This window comes from Hyaena hyaena, unplaced genomic scaffold (genome assembly GCF_003009895.1).
Source record: "Hyaena hyaena isolate Hyena2069 unplaced genomic scaffold, ASM300989v1 scaffold_306, whole genome shotgun sequence".
In the NCBI taxonomy this organism is placed as follows: Eukaryota; Metazoa; Chordata; class Mammalia; order Carnivora; family Hyaenidae; genus Hyaena; species Hyaena hyaena.
In genome coordinates this window covers 1,722,735-1,745,508 of record NW_024080935.1, presented here as the reverse complement: position 1 = coordinate 1,745,508, position 22,774 = coordinate 1,722,735, and the positions used below count along the sequence as shown (strand labels likewise).

At 52.6% G+C, this 22,774-nt stretch overlaps 1 protein-coding gene across 3 annotated transcripts; it reads right to left on the bottom strand.

Annotated features, from left to right (window-relative positions):
- Window positions 1–235: 235 nt before the first annotated feature.
- On the bottom strand, window positions 236–22,478 carry SETD1A (SET domain containing 1A, histone lysine methyltransferase). 3 transcript variants are annotated; one of them, XM_039247807.1, is made up of 19 exons: window positions 22,459–22,478; window positions 21,717–21,881; window positions 21,413–21,508; window positions 19,421–19,691; window positions 18,192–18,313; window positions 17,735–17,964; window positions 16,582–17,443; window positions 15,639–16,424; window positions 14,769–14,945; window positions 14,554–14,641; window positions 13,660–13,817; window positions 13,423–13,510; window positions 11,049–11,390; window positions 3,874–4,917; window positions 3,280–3,452; window positions 3,080–3,190; window positions 2,780–2,899; window positions 1,146–1,283; window positions 236–1,065 (listed from the first exon to the last, which is right to left on the bottom strand). In XM_039247807.1, exons 2-19 carry the CDS (start codon window positions 21,864–21,866, stop codon window positions 892–894), a joined length of 5,130 nt encoding a protein of 1,709 aa, XP_039103738.1. In that variant the 5' UTR covers window positions 21,867–21,881; window positions 22,459–22,478; the 3' UTR covers window positions 236–891. The 3 variants fall into 3 exon arrangements, with proteins under 3 accessions (XP_039103738.1, XP_039103737.1, XP_039103739.1); XM_039247806.1 differs by lacking the exon at window positions 22,459–22,478 and adding an exon at window positions 22,208–22,235; XM_039247808.1 differs by lacking the exon at window positions 22,459–22,478 and adding an exon at window positions 22,208–22,235 and having other exon boundaries at window positions 11,049–11,336.
- Window positions 22,479–22,774: the final 296 nt, after the last annotated feature.

The window sequence follows — 22,774 nt, the reverse complement described above, 5'->3', positions numbered from 1 at the left end:
GTTCTGGGAAGGGAAGGGAGGCCTGACCTTGGCCCAGCTCTGGCTGACCTTGGTGGGGGATTTCTGGATGACTATTCCAGCCTATTAGGTGACCCAGAGCAAAAGTGGTTGAGTCTGCAGGTCTGCCCACCCCAAACTTCAGGCCATCCACTTTTCTCTCTCTTCACTTGCACCATCCTCTGTCCTAAACCCCCCTCCCCCCTCCCTACTCTTCCCCAAAGATTATTGACCAAGCACTTTTGTACAATAAAGTTTAATCACAATTATAAAAATGTGGCGTTGGGTTTGCGCTATTAACATATGTACAATCCAGCCCAACAGGAAGGGCCTGCCCCCCCCACCATCCTGGCCTGGTGGAGCAGGAGCTTCCAGACACCAGGGTGGGAGGGTGACCCACAGGGTCTGGCAGGAACAGAAGATGAGGCAGGGTTCCAGGCACGGAGTCCCTAGGACTGGGGGCACAGGGCCCCCCCCAGGGGGAGAACATGGCCACTGCCCCTAGAGACCCCTAAACTGGGGAGGGGTGCACGCAGGGCACAAAGGGGAAGTCCCCATTAACACAAAGCAAGGGGGCTATGCAGCCCCCCCAAAACAGGATCTGTACAGGCCGGCACCCCAGGTTTCCACAGGAAACAGCTGCTGGCAGCTACAAAACATTTACAGCTTCTTCTCCGCAAAGAAAAAAAATTAGGGGGTGGGTGGGCAGGGGCGACAGGGGAGGCGGACGTTGCCTCAAGGGACTGAGGCTCCCTTGCTGGGCTCGGGGCCCCCCAACCCCATATTTGGAGATGGGGGCATGTGGGCCCTGCTGAGCCCACTAAGGCTGGGGGGCTGGGAGCTCAGGGCACCAAGGGGAATAAATAGGGGCGTGGGCACCAGTCCTGCCCCACCTCAGTTGAGGGAGCCACGGCAGCTCTCGGTGCCGCACAGACACGGGATCTTGTTGTCCTCCAGGGGGAACTTGTAGTCATAGGTGATCTCCTCGTCCACGCCGATGGGCTGCTTAGAATAAATCACAATCTTCTTCTGGGACTCGATGGTGATCACCTTGGCATAGCAGTTGGGCTACAGGGGGGAGGGCAGTGTCAGCCGTGGCCGCCCTCCACCTCCACGCCCATCCCACCCTGGCCCGGCCCCCCGCGCACCGTGCAGCAGTGGTTGATGAACCTCGCCAGGTTGCCGCACTTGGTAGCATCGATGATGGTGTCGTGGTCCACCCGGAACAGGTAGCTGCTGCCGATGCCCTCCTGCACATAGCGCTTCTCCCGCATGTCGGCCACCATCTGGCAGGACGGGGCGCCGCCATGGTCAGGGTGCTGCGCCTCAGCTCCCTGCCAGACCAGGCCTGACCCCACCAGTCCCCGTGAAGAGGATCGGGACAGTCTCCCACCTACCATCCTGGGGGCCACATCACCCTGTCCTGGACATGTAGCTCTTCTCTGGCTCCCGTCTACCTGAGGCGACGATTCTCTGACTGCTTCCAGGAGCCCTCCCTCTCATGGCCACCCCAACCCTGACGCCTTTGGCTGCCACTGCAGGAGCAGTGGCCACTGGCTCCTCAAGGAGCATCTGCCTGGCCCCCGGTGGAGCTCCCAGTGTGCTGTGGGGCCAGACCACTTCCCAAGATGACAGTGGCCATTTCACAGGCTGACCCCAATTCCTCTCTTCTCCCAGCACCCTCTCTCTCTCCAAAACAAGCACCCACTGGCTGACACCTGTTACCATCAGTGCCTACGTTCTTGTGCTATTCCCCAGGACATGGGATGATAAGGCCCCCTGTATTTCCTCCTTGGGTGATCTCACTCTCTCCTAGGGCTTCAGCTGCCAGGAAAGTGGTGGGGACTCCTCCCAAACTTCCATCTCTAGCTCCAACCCACCTGTGGAGCTGCTGGACGCCTCCTCTAGCTGTCCCTGGGGCCCTGGGACTCCCCATGTCCCAAATGGAACTCACCTGAACCACAGAACTCACTCACTCCCCACCTCACTGCCAGGCGACCTGCCCTACTGCTCAAAGCAGCACTGAGAGGTGGCCTCACCTCCCCCTCACCCTTACTCTCCAGAGCTAACTTGCTGTCTGGTCCTGCCAGCTACCTCGGACCCACAGACTCTGGTTACCTTGGTTGCCACTACTCCAGGCCACCTGGGCCTACTGGGATCTCCACGACAGCACCCCCAATAGTCTTCGCCTCTAGCTGTCCCTTCTCTCCCACTGCGGCCAGTGCTTGGTGCTTCGTGGCGGCTTCCCTCCCCTTCCCACTGGCCCCAGCTCACCAACATGGCTCCCAAGCTCCATGGAGATGCCTGCCTCTCTAGGGTTGTGTCACGGTGACCTCTTTGCCCTAAGACTATCCTGCCTTTTCACGTGCTCCCTGGCAACTAGGAGCGCCCTTCCCCTCATCTGAGTCTGGTATTTCCTCATTATCCTTCAGCTCCTGCCTTAAACATCACTGTGCGCCCATCACTGCTGCCTCCCCGAGCCCCTTTCAGATCAACCGAAGGCCATCCTTTACTGCAGTTGTTTGTGCGGCGCCTGTCTTCCTCCACTAAACTGTGCGAGGTGCTTGAGAGAGAGAATACTGGTCTTGTTTTCTTGCTGGATCACCCACCATCTAGTTTACTAGTGCCGTTACTAACTGTTGGAGGATGGAAGGAAAAACAGAAAGAGGCAGGCTTCACTGACTACGCCTTGGAGCCAGAAGGTTATATGGGGCTTTACCCAGAGATTGGATGGCTCTCATGCTAGCATCCCCCCTGACTGGGGCTGGGTTTGGGGCCTCACCTGGCGGATGTTCTGACCCACGTATTCGATGACCATCTCATCAGCTGCAATGGGTTCCATGGCAAACAGTCCCCACTCATGGATCCGGCTCCGGCCGAATCGGAGCTTCTTCTTCCGGAACTAGAGGGCAAAAGGCAGGCTGTGCTGCTGGGCACCTCCCTCAACCTAACTCCTTGCCTTTCCTGCAGACCTCTAGGGCAGGAGGGTTCTCTGGCCACTCACCTCCATGCCCACCCCTAGGGGACTTCATGATGCTGCCCTCCCACCAAGCCTTTCTTCCCCCAAGTCCCTGCTCTTCACCTTGAGCTGGTTTAGCTTTAGCAGATCACTGTCCATGATGGCAGAGGTGCCGATGGCACTCAGCAGTCGCCGCTGCTCAGACCGGCGCTCCGAAAGCACACGGTTAGTCCCCTGGGAGAAACAGGACAGAGGTGAGGTAAGCGACAGGAGAAACCACGGGAAGCAATCCCAGTGGGCTATATACCAAGGCAGAGCCTTACCTGAGTGTCTGCTCCTTCCAGCTGCCGGGCAGAAACAGGGCATACATCCAGGTACCTGTCTTTCTCCTTCTTGCTGATGGGGTAATAGCCTTCACTTCGGGCTGAGCCTGTCTGGTGCTCACGGGGCCCGTCCTGGGGCCGCCGCTTGCGTTTTGGAGTGCTCAGGTTGGTGAGTGCAGGGTGTTAAGGAAGAAAATGGGTTCCTGACTGGCCAGACCCCCAGGGCCCCCTTCCCTCTGTCTCCCCAGTCCCAGCCCAAGGAAAGGGTGACAGATCTTAGCTGGAGGTCCTGAGCATGTTTAGTGTGAGGACAGAAAAACAGAGAGAAAGAAGTCTCAGATCCCACATTATCTACCAGAAAAACTTAGGAGGTAGAGAAGGATCAGGAGACAGAGAAAAGCGCGGCCTGAAAGCCAGAGGAGAAATACCCAGGCTGAATGTGGCAGAGAGAACCAGACAAGGAGGGAGATAAACAGATGCTGGCTGCAATCTGAGGGAGACATTACCCGGTTGTGCGATCCCAAGGAAGCCTGCCCCCACCCCTGGGGTCTGCCTTTCTGTCCAGAGTAGGCCAGCCTCTAGGGCCCAGGATATTGGTGTGATGGACCCAGTGGGTGTCGTTAAGCCAGTCAGCCCCGCTTGTCTGCTGCAGTAGCCGCTCGTATGTGAGCCGCAGGTAGCCCATGTCTTCCAAGTCCAGGCCTGAGTTCCAAATGTCATACAGGATGGTCATCTGCTCAAACTCACTGCGGGGCTCGAAGGTGGGGGGTGGAGGGGGTGGGGGGGGCGGTGGAGGCCGCCTGCGCCGAGCATGGGAGCGGAGGCTACGACGCCGAACGGCACCCTCCCCGTCGCTGCTGCTGCTGCTGCTGCTCTCAGATGATTCAGACTCCTCCTCCTCCTCCTCCTCCTCTTCGCCTTCCTCTTGTTGCTGCTGCTGCTGCTGCTTTGGCTCCTCTGCCTCAGCCACCACCACCTCAGGGGCCTCCAGGACCTCATCCGCTGGGGAGCTGAAGAGGGCTGCAGGGGCAGGAACCGGCTCCAGGGGCCGAGGGGCCGGCGTGGAGGGGGGCGGCTTGATGGACAAGGCATAGTTGTGCTCCAGGAGGATGTGGCTGAGCAGGGGGCCTGGGCGGTCCGCCTCATCTGATGTCTCTGTGGCCTCAGAGTCATCGCCAGGAGGCAGGGCAGCTGGCCCACGACGGGCCGGGGTCAGGGCCAGGTCGGCGAGCACTGCCAGGTCCACTTCTGTCCCTGGCTCAGCTTCTTCCTCCTCAGTAGAGCGGCCTCGGCCTCCAGCCCGGCTCCGACCTCCTCGGGACACCTCCTCGGGCCAACTCTTGACCAGGGACGCATGGTCCAGGGGCAAGTTTCGAATGGTCCGCTCCACGGCCCGGGGAGCTTTGCGGGAGACAGGTCCAGGAGACTTGATCTGTGGTGGGGCAGCTGGGGGAGGCTCTGGGGCCGGCACCTCCTCCACAGCAGAGAAGGAGACTGTTTTCCGGCGTTTCTTGGGTGGGGGCAGGAGGGGGATAGGAGAGGAGGGGCGCTCGTCAGGGCGGGGGGCAGGGGCTGGGGGACCCACTGGCGGCTCAGGGGGAGGCTGGGGCACACTGGGAGGTGGCTCCTCGGTGGAACCTGGGGAAGGAAGCACACAGGGTAAAGGAAAGGGTCAGCAACTTGGGCCACCATCATCAGATGAGAGATTCCTCACGGGCAGGGCACTGGCTGGCCTCACCGAGGAGACCACATCCAGGCTGCCTTCTGACAGGCTGCATGGCTCCCCTCCACTGCCAGCAGACACGGTGCTCACTCGGCAAACACACCGCTGCCTCACAGCTGCCACGTCCTCAGCACTGTGGGCTCTCATGGCAGGAGATTCGACAAACATTCACTGAGCACTAACTCCTAACAGGCGTGGGAAAAACGCGTCAAGCAGACACTTTCAAAACCCTCACAGAGCTTAAAATCCAATAGGGACAATGACAGGAAACAAACGTACAGCCCAAAATGAAGAGTCGGGATGGGGGCTCTAGGGAGACAAATACTTAGACTCTAGCCTGTTTACCAAGACTGGTGGTGACTGCCTGAACTATGTCCGAGGACTAGGCACACAGGCCACGGGCAATTCCTGCCAGCAGCAGTGTGTAGAGGATGCAATTAACCAGCTCTGAATCAAAGTATCCATGAATTCAACTACAATGTTCTCTGTCTAGTGGTGAAAAAGATACAATGTAAAAAATTGAAACTTTGTACTAAAATACTGCATAAAATTTGTTTCCTCCCCACTCCATGCCAAATTGCTCTAGAGATTTGCTGAAGTGCACAGGGGTTAAGAAGACTTCTCTAAAGAAAGTGAGGGTGAAGCTGAGATCCTAAGGATGGGGGGTGGCCTGAGGAGGGGACACGGTGTCTTGGGCAGGTGGTGCTCTCTCTCCCCAGTCCACCAGACAGGGAGCACATCCTCCCTGTTGGGGGTCCCAACAGAGGGTCTGAATACAGCTCAAGATATACACATTTCTCTAAGGCAGACCCCATCTTAAAACTGACCGTCTCTCTTCCTAGGTTTCAGCCACCTGAACAGGCACGGCCTTTCAGACCCCTGACCCTTCACTTACGTGGCTCCCTTTGTTTGGAACGCCTCTCTCCTGCGCATTGGGAAACCTCTGGTAGTAACTTCCTCTCAGAATCAGAAGGGCAGTGCTTCCCAAGTGCCAGTCTTTTTAGTCTGGCAGCAGCAGATTAAAAGCTAACATTTTGTGCCAAGTACCAAAGTAAGACTTTAATGTATGTCAACTACTCATTTCATTCCTGACAACTAGCCAATGTGATGGGTACCATTATTAAACCAAGTTTACAGATAAGGAAACTAAGGCAGAGAGAAGTTAATAACTGGCCCAAGTCACACAGCTCCCAAACAATAGAACACAGTCTTCACTCCAGGTAGCCTGGTTGAATCCTGTGCTCTTATCCACCCCCCAATGCTGCTCTGGACATCCTGCAGTGGGACTCCAGGGTTTCACCTCTGGCTCTAACACTCCCAGAACTAAAGGGCAACCAGCTCCAGGCCTGACCTCAGCAGGTGTGATCAACGTGTCCACTGCCTAACAGACGTTCCCCAACCAGGCACCGCCAGTAAGGTTCTCAGCCTGCTGTCTCCTGAGACTCTGTGCAGCATCTGGGGTCTCAGCCAGCAGTGAGCCGCAGGGTGGCCCCAGGTGTTCGTCCGAAGTCCTCCAGTTTCTCCAAGACTTCTTGCTTCTTCTCCTCTTTGCTGTTTTGGGGCAGCCCTGCCTCTGACCCATCATTCCAACCTAGCTCACTGTGCCCTCTGGAAGTGTGACTCTTGAGGGAACAAATTCCCCTCCTGGCTCAGCTTCTTCACATAGATTTCTCTTCTGCTTCCTGTCCTAAAAGAAACCTGGCCATGGCTTTCATTTAGGGAGACAACTTCTGGGGTACCTGCCCAGTCTACAACTCCCAGAAGGCAATGTTTCTGCTACATGACCTGCCCCACTCACTACCCCCAGCCATCATTAACTGATGACAACCTGACCCGAGCCAGCCCAACCAGAAACTTCCTTGTGAATAAGGACCTCAGATTGGAGCAAGTTTCTCTGTAGAATGGTCATGTTCTATTGGAATAGAGAAGCAGGGTAAGCCCATTTGCAGGAGAAAGGAATGAACCAGACCAGAAGACAGAAGAAAGGGGGCGCCTTAGTGGCTCAGTGAGTTAAGCATCTGACTTTGGCTTGGGTAATGATCTCATGGTTCATGGATTCGGACCCCACGTCAGGCTCTGTGCTGACAGGTCAGAACCTGCAGCCTGCTTCAGATTCTGTGTCTCTTTCTCTGCCCCTCCCACACTTGTCCTCTCTCAAAAATAAACAAACATTAAAAGAAAAAAAAGAAGAGAAGAAAAAGGGGAAGAGGAGGAGGGAGAGGCGGGAGAAGGAGAAGGAGAAAAAGAAGAAAGGCAAATCCGAAAGGGTATCCAGATTCTGTCTGTGGGTTCTACCAAACAAGCCCTCTCTTGCCATCAGGCCATATAACCTCTATCCAGCTGTATCCTGGGAACTCAAATATCCCTATCATTCTCTAAAAGCCAAGGGACCTGCCTCTACCTTTCTCTCCTCTCCCATTTCTACCATCTACCTAAGGGACTCTCTTTTTTTCCTTTTTTTTTTGAGAGAGAGTGTGAGAGAGCAGGGGAGGGGAAGGGAGAGAGGGAAGGAGAGACAGAATCCCAAGCAGGCTTAACATTGCCAGCACAGAGCCTGACATGGGGCTTGAACCCACAAATTGTGAGATCATGACCTGAGGCAAAATTGAGAGTCGGACGCCTGACTCAGCCTCCCAGGCACCTCACCTAAGAGACTCTGATATCTCACCCATTCACCCCCCTCTAGTGCTTTCCTTCATTCATCCTCGGCCAGCCTCCACCTATACCTGACCTTGTTATCCCAGGAATGGTGCCACCTTTGACGCCCTGCCTTCTGATCACAATTCCCCAGGTCCCTTCAGTTCACTGCATAGCACTGCACCTACTCAATATCCCACCTTCTAGCTTCCTCTAGCCTGTCACTCTCCTAAATGGGCTGCTTTCCTTCTCGTGCCTGCCTGCAGGGCTCTTACTCTTGTCTTCTCCTTTCATGGCACTTTCCACCTCCTTCAGCCGCCACGGCCACCCTGTGCGTAGACCTCCAATCCTGACTCTGCCTAACCCTGACCTGTGCTCCATCCTCTTTCACCCGACCCCAGTTTCGGCAGGGCATCTGAGCTGAGCCCGGGTCCGTTTTCATCCTTACTCCGCTCTCTCCTTCCTTCCCAAAGGCTCCTCCTCCACCCATCCCGTCATGCTCAGAAAATGCCTTTCTTTCCTACTGCAGAAAGAAACAAAAGGCCCTCAGGCATGAAATCCCACATCTTGCCTCCCCAATTACAGGTGGAGGTGCATCAGACCTACAGTCCACCCCGCTACCCCCAGATACGGCTTTCTCTCCTGGCCTATCTGCCCTTACATGCTTCAGTCTCACCTATTTTGGAAAACTAAGCCTCCATCAACCCTGCATTCTCTTCTTGTTGTCTCTCCAAGCCCAGATGGGCAACTCTGAGCATCTCACTAAGCTTTAATTCCTCATCTATAAAGTGGGAGGAACGGGGATGGAATGAAGACTAAATAAGACAAATCTGCGATGTCCTAGGCCTATAACCTGGAACACAGGAAGCACTCAAGAAATGTTAATATTATTATAGCCTGTTAACTCTCTCCTTTTTCACAAGGGTAGTGTCTACCCTTTCAGAAGGCTGGTTATCTCTGTCGCCTGCCTTCACTCCTTAACACCCCGTAACACAGCTCTAGTCTGATCTGCTCTATTGAAATTGATAAGGTCCCTAGTGAAACCCTAACTGCCAAATCCAACAGAAGCTCTTCCTATCTTACAACCTTTCTTTCGGCCTGTTGATATACACCACTCCCTCCCTTTGAAAATTGAGCGTCTTGGTTTCCTTCCTATCTCACTGATAGCTCCTATTTGGCCGTCTCTGGCTCCCCTTTGCCCACCTGTCCCTTATACCACTGTAAGGTGCCAGCCCCCCTCTTGTTCTAGGGCATATCACGTCGTTCTAGGATATACAAGTGTATTCACACCCACACATGCACTGCTCCCAAGTATGTTCCTCATTTCCAGCCCACTGGTTCTTTCCACAGCTTCGAATCTATTGATCCAACAGCCTGTTGGGTGTTTCTTACTGGGAGGTCCCAGAGGCATGTCAAAGTCAACCCCAAAGAAACACATCAGCTTTCTTCCTAATTCTGGTTCTCCTCCTTGACTTCCCCTGCCCAGGAAGTAGTTTAACTAAGTGGTTCTATCTCCTAAATTTCTCTCAAATCCTCAACCCCACTTCTACTCCCTGCACCTCACTCATAACCACTCTTGCTTTGGTTCATGCACTTCACTTACCTGCATCCCTCAAATCCTTATACGGGTCACCCTACCTCCTTCCTCACCTCTCCAAATCCCTCCCCTTCCTGCCAGAATGATCTTTCTGGCAAAATGCAAAACTGACCACGTCCCACCCTACTAAGATTGATGTCCTCTGACCACCAGCTCTTCTGCTACCTATGGACTCAGGAGAGGCTAGGAGAAGTGTTTTAGGATTAATGAGAGCCTTGACTCTTCTTGTAAGGTCTGCACCAGTGCTGGGACGTCTTCACGTGGTCACTGTCCATCTCAGACCATAGATTCTCAGTAGGATCTGAGAGATGTCTGAAAGGCCATGTTCATTTATGAAGGCTCTCTTGAAAACTGACATAAATTTCATCCTAAGAACACCCTCCAAGTTACCACCATTGCTTGCCTTACTTACTAACTGCAGTAGCCTCTTAATCTCCCTGTACAAACTCTGGCTCCTCTCCAAATTTGTCACTGCTGCATATTTTCAAAACACAAATATAATCATGTCATTGCTCTGATGGCATTCCACTGTCCTCAAGATAAAGGCCAAATTCCTAACATGATCTACCCATTTTGTACAGCCCAACCCTTGCTCACCTCACCGGAAGCCACCCCAGCTTCTCCTCACTCTCCACCATCCAGAATGCTTGTTTTATGTCTTCCAACATGCTGTCTGCTCTGCCCTCCGGGCCTTTGCACATGCTAATCATTATAGCTGGCTGCCTGCTTTGCCTTGATTTCAGCACAACAATGCTTCAGCAAAGACCAGCAAAGACTTCTCCACAGATGTAGCCAGGTTCTCAGAGTACTCTATTGTAGTGCTTATCAGTTTGTAACCACAGATTTCCTTAGGTATTTATCACTCAACTAAACTCTCTCTCCCTATAAACCATTGGCTTCAGGATGGTGAGAACAGGGCCTGTTGTGCCTACCACCGTATCCCTTGCACCTACTGTAAAGTACAGATGACTCTTGAACAACACGAATTTGAACTGTGTGAGGCCACTTATATACTTGCTTTTTTTGGTAAACACAGTAAAGTACAGCAAACGTATTTTCCTTAAGATTCCAATGACATTCTTTTCTCTAGTTTACTTTCTTGTAAAAAGGTAGCACATGATACACGTAACCTACGAGATATGTGATAACCCACTACTTATACTATCAGTAAGATTTCCAGTTAATAGTATGTTACTAATAGTTAAGTTTGGAAGGAGTCAAAAGTTATAGGTGGATTTTCAACTGCCCAGGGGGTTGGCACCCCTAACCCCTGCATTGTTCAAGGGTCAACTGTACTCAGTAAATAAACGTCTACTGCCTGAATGACAAGTTCACTCAGAAGGACAAGTTAAGTGTATGTGCTATGAAATCACAACTGAATGTACAAATCCGCAAAGGAAAGCAAAGATAAAATTAACTTCCAAGCCAATGCTGTTATTAGTTACTTTCCACCTATTTGTCCTTTATTTAATCACCTGCAAGTATGCACTACACATTTAAGGCAAAGGCTCAAGAAAAATAGGAGGAATTTGTTAAATTGGGAATGTTTTCCTTAATTAACTTAAGAGACCAGTCTATTTTCCTGATCAGCCAAACACCTTGCCCTGGCTCTGTACACCGTTCATGACAGCACAGCTTGTACGTGGCCGTAAATGTCTCCAAGGGAGGACTGACAGGAGACGGTGCTTTTGTCCAACCTGCACGTTTTCAAAGTCACATACTGGTATATAATTAAAAAATGCTAACCTGTCACTGTTCTCGCAAAGACAGACACATAAACAGAGACCAAATGAACTGCTCCACATCACCTACCTGCAGGTCTTGCCGGAGACTTCTCCTGTTCAGGGAGAGGTGTGACTGGGGAGCCTGCAACCCGCTCTGGCTCGGGCTCTTCCACAGGTGCTGGCAAGGGTGCGGGGACATCCCTGGGGGGAGGTGACGTTGAGGGTATGGTTGCTGGCTGCTCTTCTTCCTCTTCCTCTTCAGAGGAGGACTCAGATGATGAGGAGGAGGAGGAGGACGATGAAGAGGAAGATGAGGAAGATGAGGAGCTGGATGAGCTGCTGCTCTCGGAGTCCGACGTGCTATCATTTTCACCATCTGAGTCGGCATACAGAGAACATTTGGAGGACGAATCGCTTTCCCCGTCCTCGCCTGGAAATCCAGAAGGGACAATCAGGCGAGGTGGGAACACCCCTCCCTTGGTCAAGCCACAGACTCATTCACTGACTCGCTACCATGGACAAGTTAGGCACTGTGCTAGGTGCTGGGAAGTCCAACCCTCAAGGGGCTGAATAAGCACACTATTTATGTTCACAGTGAGATAAACCTCAGTATGAAAGGCTAGGGGACCAGGGCAAAGGGAAGTCCTGGATTCTGTCTGGAAGATCCAGTCAGAGAAGGGATCCCTGTGAGGGAGATGCTGAAGTCAAGAATGACAGGTAGAAGTACACTAACCAGGGGTTAGGTGCCTTACTCGGTTAAGCGTCCGACATCGGCTCAGGTCATGATCTCACAGTTCGAGAGTTTGAGCCCTGTGTTGGTCCCTGTGCTGACAGCTTGGAGCCTGGAGCCTGCTTCAGATTCTGTGTCTCCCTCTCTCTCTGCCCCCCCCCCCGCCCCCACACTCAGTCTCTTTCAAAAACAAACATTAAAAAAAAAAAAAAGCAGTACACTAAGTAGACACGAGGACTGAACAGGGATGTCAAAGGTGAGGGAAGATAAGACACCTGGAGACCAGTAAGCGGTCTGCTTTACCTACCAAAGCTTTTCCCAAAGTGGGTCTTATAAATGCTGCCTAGACGACAGACTCATAAAAACGACTGTAGAATAGAATCATCTTTAAAAGTGTTAGGTGTTTTATGCCTCTGGGAAAGGGGAATGCGCTGGAAGAACTCTGTAAGAAGTTAAGAATTCTGTGTGTTTGAGGAACACAACTGGATAAATTAGAATAGACAGTGCTGGTGGCCAGGGATGGGTCTGGAGAATGGTGAGATGGAGCTGAACAGGTAAATAGGAGCTAGGTTATAAATGGTCTGAAGTATCAGGCTAAGGAATCATCTTCTAGAAAATAGGGGCTAGAAATCGACTTTCTGCAGGGAAGTCACAGGGTCAGGTGTGCATTGGAGAAAAGAAAATTCATCAGCAGACTGGAAAATGGATTGGAATGGAGGAAGAAGGATGGAAACAAAGACAGGGAAATCAATCAAAACTGCTGCACACTCTAAGTGAGAAAGACAGAAACAGCAGGAACAAAGGCAGCAAGAAGTCCATGAAATACTAAGGTGGTGAAACTGACAGAAAGCAGTGACAAAGTGGATACATAAGTCTGCTCCTTCAGAGTAGGTGACCCTGCCCTCTTCTTTCCTGAAAAGACAGGCTCTCAGATCATCATTCTCCCCATCTGGCCTCTGCTGAAATGGCACCTCTCAGAGGTGCTCCTTCTCCAAGAGATCTAGAACAGCCCATCTTCCCCCAGCTCCCCCACCCAGTACTCTCTACCCCAGTAACCTAGTTTCTCTTTTTCAATGTATGTATCACTATCTGAGGTGCTACTATTTGTACACTTGTCAAGTCTCCTCCTCCCCTCCAACCCATCACAAGTTCCATGAAAGATATATCCCCAATACCCAGAACAGCACCTGGTACACAGTAGGGGCTCAATAGAGATCTCTGAACAAGTGAATGAGAAGAAAGACTAAACCATGTATCCAAGAGTCAATGGATGTGGAGGAAGGTGTGCAACTGAAAAGCAGAGCCGTGTCTAGTGATGAGAGCTGAGGGGAGAGGACAGGAAGGAGAAGCATGGCTTGGTGTCTGGACCTTAAAGGAAGAGCAGTGCTCAAAGGAAGAAAGGCATGGTGTGGTAGTATCAACAGCTGGCAGGAGAAGATGGACCACTTATCTTGGGGGGCTGGGCAAGTAAGTACGTTCTGCTGGGTTGTCTTCGGAAGAAAGTTTTCAGTACAGGAGGTAAGCAGAAGGGAGTGTTCTGGGTATCGGATTTACTGTTTACAATGGGCCAAGCGTTCCAAAGGATGGAGCTAAAGGGCAGCTGCTTCTGGGAAAGGCAAGAGTGGCCAACAAATCTAGCACAAAATTTCTGTGGACTCAGGGAAGGGCTAGACAGGCAGCTGAATTCCTTCTTCCCCGAGCCAGAATTCTACAGTGTTTTGTCTGTACCTACCATCTGATGCCTCTGTCTCCTTCTTTGCAGTATCCATAGCTTCCTCACGTTCTTCATCTTCTTCATCTTCCTCATCATCTTCCTCATCCTTAAAGAAAAGGACAAACAGGGACTAACAGGAGAAAGACAACTGTCCTCCGGGAGGCATAGCTACCTGGGCTCCAGCCCAGAGAGAAGGTGACTATGGTGACAGGAGCTCAGGAAGTAGGCTTTTGGCAGGGACCGGGTGCCCCTCACCTTCTCTGAGGAGGACTCCTGGGATGCCTCCTCCCCCTCACTGTCCAGAGCAAAGGACTTGCGGTGCTTGCCCTGGGTCTTGTTTCGCTCTTCATCTCGTTTTGGGGGCTTGGTCCCCGGACGTCCCGGCTCTCCAGCCTCCTTCTCTCGCTCAGGGTCTAGGCCCAGGTGAGTGGCAGTTAGGGTAATTTACCATCAGCAATAACAGTTCCTGTTCCCCTGGCCTCAACGGAGCTTTGCACACACCACCTCTGATCTTCCTGACAGTCCGACAAGACAGACCTCATTTCACAGACAAGAAGTCGAAGCTCAAGAGAGAAAACCCAAAAACCTCAGAGCTACCTAACATTTTACAGAGTTTAAACATATCACACCCATGTTACCTTTCATCCTTTTCTGGGTTGGGTGGAAGAGAGAAAGGACTTGTTATGCCTGACCAAGAAAATAGTACTAAGGCCAATGGGTCTCCAAGGAAGCAAATCGGACTCAATAAGGAAGTTTCCTAGCCATGTAGGCTGTCAACCAATAGCTCAGACTTAAGCAAACTGGGAGGGAGGTTGCAGAAGAGCTTTAGATGGGGAACTTGGGTAGATGACCTGTTTAACCCTGAAATCCTACGATTCTAAATGTTGAAATTATTTCTATTTTATAGGGGAAAATTGAAATACTGAAAACTTCAGTCAGCACACCAGAGTGAGAACCACAACTAGAATCCAGGGATGACCCCATCTTAAGCGGCTCACACATCTCAGAACTGCTTTCGTTCAACCCAGCACCAAAACCTCTATTTGGGTACTTACCCTCTGATATCTTCCCCCTTTACCCCCGCTTCTGGCTTACCTATCAGAAGCTAGCACCCTTTCCCCTTTCTCCTACTATCTTCATCCCACTCACCATCTTCATCCTCCTCAGCTGGAGTGGAGGGCCGGGGCCTCTTTTCCTCACTCGCCTCTGAAATTTCCGAAGGCTCTTTTCGCTTTACCTGGGGCGTGGGAAGGGACACAGCCTGTTTAGAACTCAAACTCTCATTGATCCCAACCACCCTGCCCCAAGGAAGGGAACTCCCACCCTGTTCTCTCCCCCCTAGTAGGAAGACCAGTTCTGGGTACCTTGAAAGAAGGCAGCCGCAGGGCCCCTCGCAGCCCTGACCCAAAGGCGAAGGCCTCGATGCCCGTGGTACCCCCACTCTTGGCCCAGTCTACGAGGGACAGCAGGCCCGGCTCTTTGAGTTTTGTCTTCTCTTTATCCTCCTCCTTGGCTTGCTGTTTGGCTGCGTTCTGGAATGGCTGCAGGCAGTAGGGGGACTGAGCCCCAGAACCCAGGCGCTCCCTCCTGCCTCCTGCCTGAGAACTACTCCCAGGTCCCAGGAATACAGAAATGCATCTACTCACTCCTCTATTTGACACAGAGCTACACCACACCTCCCTTGCACCAGCCCCTGCACAGACGTTCCTTGAAGTCTGCTCATTCAGTCCATCCCCCTTTATCATTCCTACTCTACAAATGGACACACTGAAGACTAAAGCCCAGAGAGATTTAAGGGCCTTTCTGCCACAAGCATGCAACCAACAAAGCCAGGACAAAGCTCTTCTCTCAGCTTATGGCTCTTTTTTTTTTTTGTTTTTTGTTTTTTGCGAGCGAGCGAGCAAGAGGGAATACCTTGATCAGGTTCCATGCCCAGCGTGGAGCCCAATGTGGGACTCCATCTCACAACCCTGAGATCATGACCTGAGCCGAAATCACTAGTTGGACACTTAACCCACAGAACCACCCAGAAGCCCCTCAAGCTTATGCTTTTCTACTGTTCTGTGTGCCCCAATTCTCCTGCCCAACTAGTGTGCCCCATCAAGTGGCCACACAGTCTCTCTCTCTCCACTTGCCTTGATTAACTCTATTTTCTACTTTGAGCTGTATAGCCTGAAAGTCTACTTCCTCCAATAGGCCCCCAGGTTTCCCCAGTCCCAAGCACTGGCCCTCACCTTGGCCTTCTCTTCCTTGCTCTCCCACCACTGGTCAAAGGCTCCAAAGGCCACATTCTCCACCATCTTGCGGTTGAGGTCTCGCTGCATGATGCTCTTCATCTCTTGGACTAGGGTGGCCAGCACACGCCCCACGGTGCCTGCTGATGGTAGGGCCTTGCCCTCTGCCAGCTCTGCTTCCTCCCTGGGAGGTAGCCGGGCCTCTTCTCCAGAGACTGAGGAGGAGGGCAGGGGCTCGGCTGCCATGGGCAAAGGCAGGTGGTACGCCTCCCGGGAATATGCCCCTCGGCCTTCTTGCCCTTGTGTGTACAGACCATAGGGTAAGCTGTAGGCTGCCTCTTGGGGGGGTGGGAATGGGAGGAAGGCCTCCCCAAAGGCCCCACCTGGGGGGCCAGCTGAGGCAGCAGTCAATCCCTTGCCCTGCCGCAGCTGATGGAGCCGAGTTAACATCTGGGTTTGCATCTGGAAGGACATGGGCATCCCTCCCCACTGAGCCCCAAGTCGATCCATGAGCTCTAGGGAGTTCACAAAGTCATAAATGTGGGGAGGTGGTGGAGGAGGTGGGGGGTACTCAGGGGGTGGTGGCCCATCAGGGCGCGGTGGGAGGAGGTAGGCAGGCTGGTGGGGAGGATAACCAAGGGGCAGGGAAGCCAGGTAGGGAGGGGGAGGAGGGGGTGGTGGAGGAGGAGGTGGAGGTTGCTGAGGGGGTGTTGGGGCCGGAGGGGGTGAGCCGCCCCTGTCATCATCGGAGATCTCCATGTCCTCTCCAGAAGAGCACGGAGAAGCCTGTAGGAGTGCAGAAAAGGGTCACGTAAAGCTTTTGCCTATTCCATGGGCTTTTCCTCAAATCCCTGTTCTCTTGTCTAATTCCCTCCCCTACCCCACCAGGCCCAACCCTGCCTCCCAGATGCCAGTCACCTCTGCTGGCTAACCCCAACCTCACCTGGTTCTGTCCGTTGGCCTTGGGAGACTCCCGGGTAGCCCCTGTTTCCCCACTCCCTGTAGGTGCCACATCCTCAAAATTAGCTGGGGCTGGAGGGGGTGTGCAGGGCCCATGACCTGACCCAGAAGGCACCTCACTCCCTATGTCTCTAGACCCAGGGCCTGTGGTGCTGTTCTCTTCCTCTTCCTCTGTGTCAGAGGCCAGGAAAGAAAACTTGGAGCGCTGCTCCTTCAGCAACATCTCAATGCGAGAATCCAAGCTGCTATGTTGAGCGAAGGGCACACTCTCGTTGGTGGTCTCTGGGGCCGGGGAGCCGGAGCGGGCGGGTGAAGCTGGGCGGGGGGAGGTCTGGGCTTCTTCTCTCTCAGGGCTGGGGCCCCCCCCACCCCCGCCTCCACCAGGTTCTGGAGGCTCCGGGGGTGGAGCTTCTGAGGCAGGAGGCCGGTAGTCCTGGTCAGCAGGCCGGCTGGGCTCAGGGGGCAAGTAGGAGGTGTAGGAGGGTGGGAAGCGCTCAGCTGCATTTTCAGCAAAAGATGCCCCAGGGGGCTCTTCCCGAGTTGCCCGGCGGGGAGGGTAGGAAGCATGGCGTTGGTAACGATTCCAGCTTTCATAGTACGCTGGGTAGTTTGAGTCAGTACCACGAAAGTGAGAGGATGAGGACGAAGAGGAGGATGAAGAGGACGAGGACAACGAGGAGGAGGAGGAGGAAGATGAGGAGGAGGACGAGGCAGTGGCTGCAGTGGTGGCGGAGGCAGCTGCAGAGGTGGTCGTGGGGGCTGAAGATGCAGAGAAATGGCGGCGGGAAAAAGAATCTTGGTAGCTGTTCTCTGACCGCCGAGGCTTGAAGGAGGTTGAAGTGGTGCTGGAGAAAGAGCGCAGGAGGAGTTAGCTAGGTTCAGCTCTGTGGGCCCAAACCCCAGTGTCCTGGTTCTCAGCACCCAGAGGCCCTCAACACTGCCCCCAAAGGAAGATCTAAATGCTGTTGGGTTTCTAGCTAGACAGTGAGTTCCCTGTGGACAGGGATCTGTTGGCTGAATCCACAAGAGAAACCAAGACAAAGTACTCCCAACTCCCTTTTAGGGAGACTTCGGGTGTCTTCTTCCTAGTGTCAACTCCCAGAATCTGGGGGTCCCAGACGGTGTTTACTCTGCACCTGCTGGAGTAGGCAGAGTCCTGAGAGTAGGGGGTGCTGCCCCGAGATGTGTAAGGGGTTCCTTGGGAGGACTGAGGGGTGAATTGGCCAAAGGAAGATGGGGTGTCTTGTCGGCTGCTGGAGAAGCTTGTGTCCTGGGAGCAGGGGGTGCCATTGCCAGGAGTGCCCACCCCAGCAGAGCCTGCCGGGTAAGCAGCCGTGTCAGAGGAGGAGCGGCGGCGGGATTCAGTCTGGAGGGCAAAAATAGAGCACAGAGAATAGAAGACATCAAGTACCATAGGACAACATGCCCTTCCCCAAACCAAGAACCCCAGTTCCCGGTCTTTTGTAAGCATCTTGGCATCTTTTCTTGGCTCTTGCCATCCTTAATGGCAGTCCAGAACCTCCCAAATGCTGCTCCTGGCACCCAGGCACTGTGCCCACGTGGCTAGGACTGGGGCAACCACAAGCTTCTTACCGTCTCAGTGGCTGCACCAGAGCCTTGGAACTTCTCGCTCAGGGCCTTGCCCCCGGTGGGCACCGTCTGAGGGGTGTAGGAGCCGTTGACTATCAGTTCATAGTATTTCATTCGTTGTTGTCCTAGAGGGAGGAAAATAGGAGCCATCAGAGTTGGATAGAAAAAACAAATCCTTCCTTCTTTGGCTTTTCCATTTCTTTTTCAGGCCTCAAGTTTCCTATAATTTCTTGGAGTCCCGGGTTCAGGAATTTCAGTTCTTCTGCCTTGTCTCTATCTTTGGGACCTCCTACCTTATCTCTACCTAACACTACTACAAATAACATACCTAACGGCACTTCAAAATCTGTAAGTAAGCATCTCTACTTACATATTACTAAGCTGGATGATCACCAGGGGAGAAAAGCATCAGTACCCCTATTTTATAGGCTCAAAGAAAATTGACATGCACAAAGTCATAAAGTTGGTCACTGGCAGACTGGAATTCAAACCCAGGTCGTCTGATGCTAGATCCCACCACGCTCTTCATCCTATAAACTAAAGGTTGCAAAATGGCAGCCTGAGGGCTAAATCCAGGCCACATCTGTGTTTTATTTGCCCCACACAATCACTTACAAATTTAGGGGGGGAAGGAGGGTGCAGCACTTAAAAACCATGACATTTCACACAAAAAACTAGATTCCTGGCTTAACATAAAAACATCATTTGGCAACAGTAATTTTCATTCCCACTTGCAAACTGGCTAATACCAACTAATAGCCATCTCCTTCAGATGGCACTGTACTTCTAGAGTCCCCCACAGTCCCCCACTCCTCCCTACCGCTTCTTAAAAAAGAAACTCAGACTGCTTCACTTACCTATACAGGTCTCTCATTCTCGATCCAAAATTTAAAACCCCCAAAAACTCAAAACCAAGCATTTTTTGGAATTTGGTCTCAAAACTTGATCTGAAGTGAACCTATTTACTAGGTTTTATGGATGCTATCTAGTATAACCTTTCATATATTTTCTCATAAATACATTACATGCTAGACTCTAAGATGCTAACCACACACACATAAAACACATAAAACCCAGAACCCCTCTGTAAAATTCCACCTTCACAAACACATATGGCCCCAAGAGTTTCTGATGAGGAGTCATGAACCTGATCATTCGCCTGGCTCCAACAGGCATTTGCACGTAGTCTCTGCTGGAACCCAACCTTAGGCAGTAGACAAGAGAGCCCTCACCTTTGATGTCGAGCTGGGCATGGATGATGTTGCCCATGACGGAGGTAAGGTGGAGGTTTTTGACCGTTTCCTTGGCTCCCCGAGTGCTAGTGAAGAGCACGCGGGCCAGGCCCAGGTGCTTGCGAGTACGGGGGTGAAGAAGGATCTCTACCTCTTCCACCTCACCATACTTTCGGCACATATCCTTTAGGAAGGTCTCCCGCACATTGTCATTCAGCCTCGCAAAAGTCACTTCCTTCAGTGGGATCTGTCCGATGTAGAACTCATCCAGCTGTGAAGAGAACAGGAGTCTTGAGTCTAGGATCTCAACACTGACTACTGTTCCTTTGCCCTTTGGGAAACTTGGTTCAGAAGGACTGGGAAACACAGGCAAAGGAATGGGGAAATGGGGCCCCAACAAGTGACACATCAGCCTGACCCCTCTCTGCTCTGAGCTCTTCTCATCATAGAATAATGCAAGAACCAAGAAAAGAAACATACAACTGAGAAATAAATATACATGAAAGAAATTAATTGTATGGAATAATTTACTAGTTCAGCTTTTACCATGGACCGGGCACTAGAAATACAAAGATGAAAAAAAAGATTCCTGTTCAGAAATCACATCAGTCACAACAGGACACAAATGTCAGCATAAGCGTAGACAGGGTGGCTGGGAACCCAGGGAAGGAAAGTGTTGTTCAGAGTGGAGGCAGGGAAGAATTCATAAAGACGGGGTCACTCCTATTAGACTTTTTGGGTAACAAGAGTTCAAGAGATGTCAAGGACTTGTTAAGACATGAGACTATAAAACAACTTGACATTTCCTAGATACTGCAAAATATGTAGTAGAGTGGAACACAGATGTACCGTCTCAAGGCAGGAGATGAGGCTTAGCCAGATCTATAATCATATGCGCCAATGCACAAAAACATGGGCTTGACAACAAAAATAATGTAAGGGTCAAACAAAAAAGACAAATGACAGGAGCATTTGTGGTGGAGCATGAAATGGGAAAAGAGAATGGAGGCAAGAAACCCGGTAAAACGAATCCAGGAGTTCTGTTAAAAAAATCAGCAATGGAAATAGAAAAATTAAGAAAGAAATATGTTCAGAAAAAAGAGTCAGCAGGACGTGGTGATGGATTATGTAATAAAGGAGAGGACAATCACAGGATGGCTCCCAGGTTCCTAGTTTGTGCAGCTGAGTAGATGGTCCTACCATCCATCAGTAAAAGGAAAATGGAAAGGAAACCAGGATAAAGGAGTAAAGAGAACTTATTTTCAACCTTTTGTGTTTGAGATGTCTGCGGGGCCTCCAGGTGGAGCTGTCCCTCTACCAAGCAAGAGACTGAACTTGGTTGGAAACAGAAATTTAGAAATCACCCATGTTTTAGTAACAGTCAAAATTGTGCATGTGAAAGAGACCGTCCAGGGAGAATACACAAGGCGAAAAAAATGGAGCGGCAACCTTACACCTGTTTATTTAATAAAAAAGAATAAAGAATTAGTGAAGGAAACCAAGACCCACCAGTTTTCAAGAGCCAGTCTAAGGCCTGATGAGTATCCTGCCTACACAGGGGAAGAGGAATATTTTGAGGAAACAAGATGAAGGACCAAGGAACCAAATGAGGGGTGAAGAGCAGAGGACTCCAAGGATGGGAATTCCTGGCCTTGTCACTCCCCTTAATTGTTGAGAAACTGGCACATCACACCAGGGCACTGTCATGCTGTGACACGGAGTACACAGCGATAGGTAGAGCAACTAAATGTGCCTTTACTTCATCCTTCGTCCTTTACTCCTGCTTGCAACACCGCACCTACACCTTTCTAGAAGATAAACACAACTCCTCTCTAGAACAACTCAGTCTCACAGCCTCAGAGATTTTAAGACTTGGCTGTGATCCTTTCATAGGAGAACCACTTTTATCAAGTTATGTCGAGACAAAAAGTGCCAGGAGGGATCCTCCACACCTCCCAAGGGCCACCAAACCAGAGTCTAACAGACACTTACCTTAAACTTAGGAACTGGGAGGGAAAAGTCTCTGTTTTTGGACCTGACATGGCAACGGGGGTCTTGGAGGTCTTCGACCGGTATATATTTTGAGTCCTAGGAAGGAAAGCAGGAACAGAAAGACAGCTCAAGGTGAAACCATGCTGTTGAGGTCCAGGAAGCCCATCTGGAGACCCACATGCAAGAGCTGAGTTCTGGTTGCCCACTTTAAGGGGACAGGCTATGGGTATGGGAGTCCAGGGTGCTGAAAAGAGGTAACACAGGAGAATGGCGTTCCCTAGATGGCAAGGCCTGGGGCACTCACGTTGACACTGAAGTGGACTCCATCATAGCGGTACACCTTTTGAGAAGGCCTGCGCAAGGCAGGGTCCAAGGCAGGATCCACGATGAGCTTGTAGTTCCGCCACTGGAAGCTCGGGGCTTTCTGCCCATCTCCCCCACCTTCCTGATCCATCTTTGCTCATTTACACTGTTAGGAAAGAGGAATACGCAAGGGGGTTCAGGACTTAGGCCTGACTCCCTTGCTGCCCCTCACCGACCAGCCCAGACTTAAGGTCCTCTCATCACCCCAGTTTCCACACCTCACCATGACCCGTGGCTCCCCCAGGTTTTCCCTCAAGTACCCTCTTTCACAACACCCCATTCTCTCTCCACCTCCCAACTCTCCTCTCAGGCCCCCAGGCCCATCTCGCGCCCCCTTACCTTCCCGCTCTGCCTAGCGCGCGCCCCACTTGGCCTCAGAGCAAGACCCCTCCCCCGCCCCCTGGCAGGCCCCGCCCCCTCCCGCCTCCTCACCGGCCAGCGGCCCGGGCCAAGCCCGGCTCTCGCTCCCACACACCCGCTTGCGTCCCCGCGCCCCGATCCTCTGGCCAAGAGGTGGCACCTCTTCGGGGCGTTGGAAACACCGCGAGACCGAGCTCGAGACCCGGCTTCGGCCCCGAATCCGGGCGGGGGGGGTGGGGGGAACGCGCGCCGCTGCCCTCTCCTCCCGCCCCGGCGCGTTCTGCCCCCCCATCTCCGCGCACGCGCGGCGAGGCCTCACTCACCCGCTCTTGGCGAGCGGCTCCCCCTCCCCCCACCCCGCGCGGCACCTCAGCGGCGCGAGGCGGCGGCGGCGGCGGCGGCGGCAGCGCGAGACCCGGCCCCGCAGCGGTGGCGGCGGCGGCGCCCCCCCACCACCACCTCCCCGGCGCGCGCACCAAACACCACCGCCACCTGCGCGAGGCCCAGCGGGCACAGCGTCTACATTCGCACTTTCGCCACGGGTGCCGCCGGGAGACCCACGGGGCCGAGGAAAGCGGCTTCGCCTCGGCCAGCGCCCTTTAAGGCTCGAGAGTTGCGGCCTAGGGAGCCTGGAGATTG

Excerpts from the sequence above, each read along its gene's own strand:
- SETD1A (XM_039247807.1), bottom strand. The coding sequence starts at position 21,866 with ATGGATCAGGAAGGTGGGGGAGATGGGCAGAAAGCCCCGAGCTTCCAG. Across the intron at positions 13,818-14,553 it reads AGCTGAGGAGGATGAAGATG|ACCCTGAGCGAGAGAAGGAG; the intron begins GTGAGTGGGATG and ends ACCTGGGCCTAG. Across the intron at positions 1,066-1,145 it reads TCATCAACCACTGCTGCACG|CCCAACTGCTATGCCAAGGT; the intron begins GTGCGCGGGGGG and ends TCCCCCCTGTAG.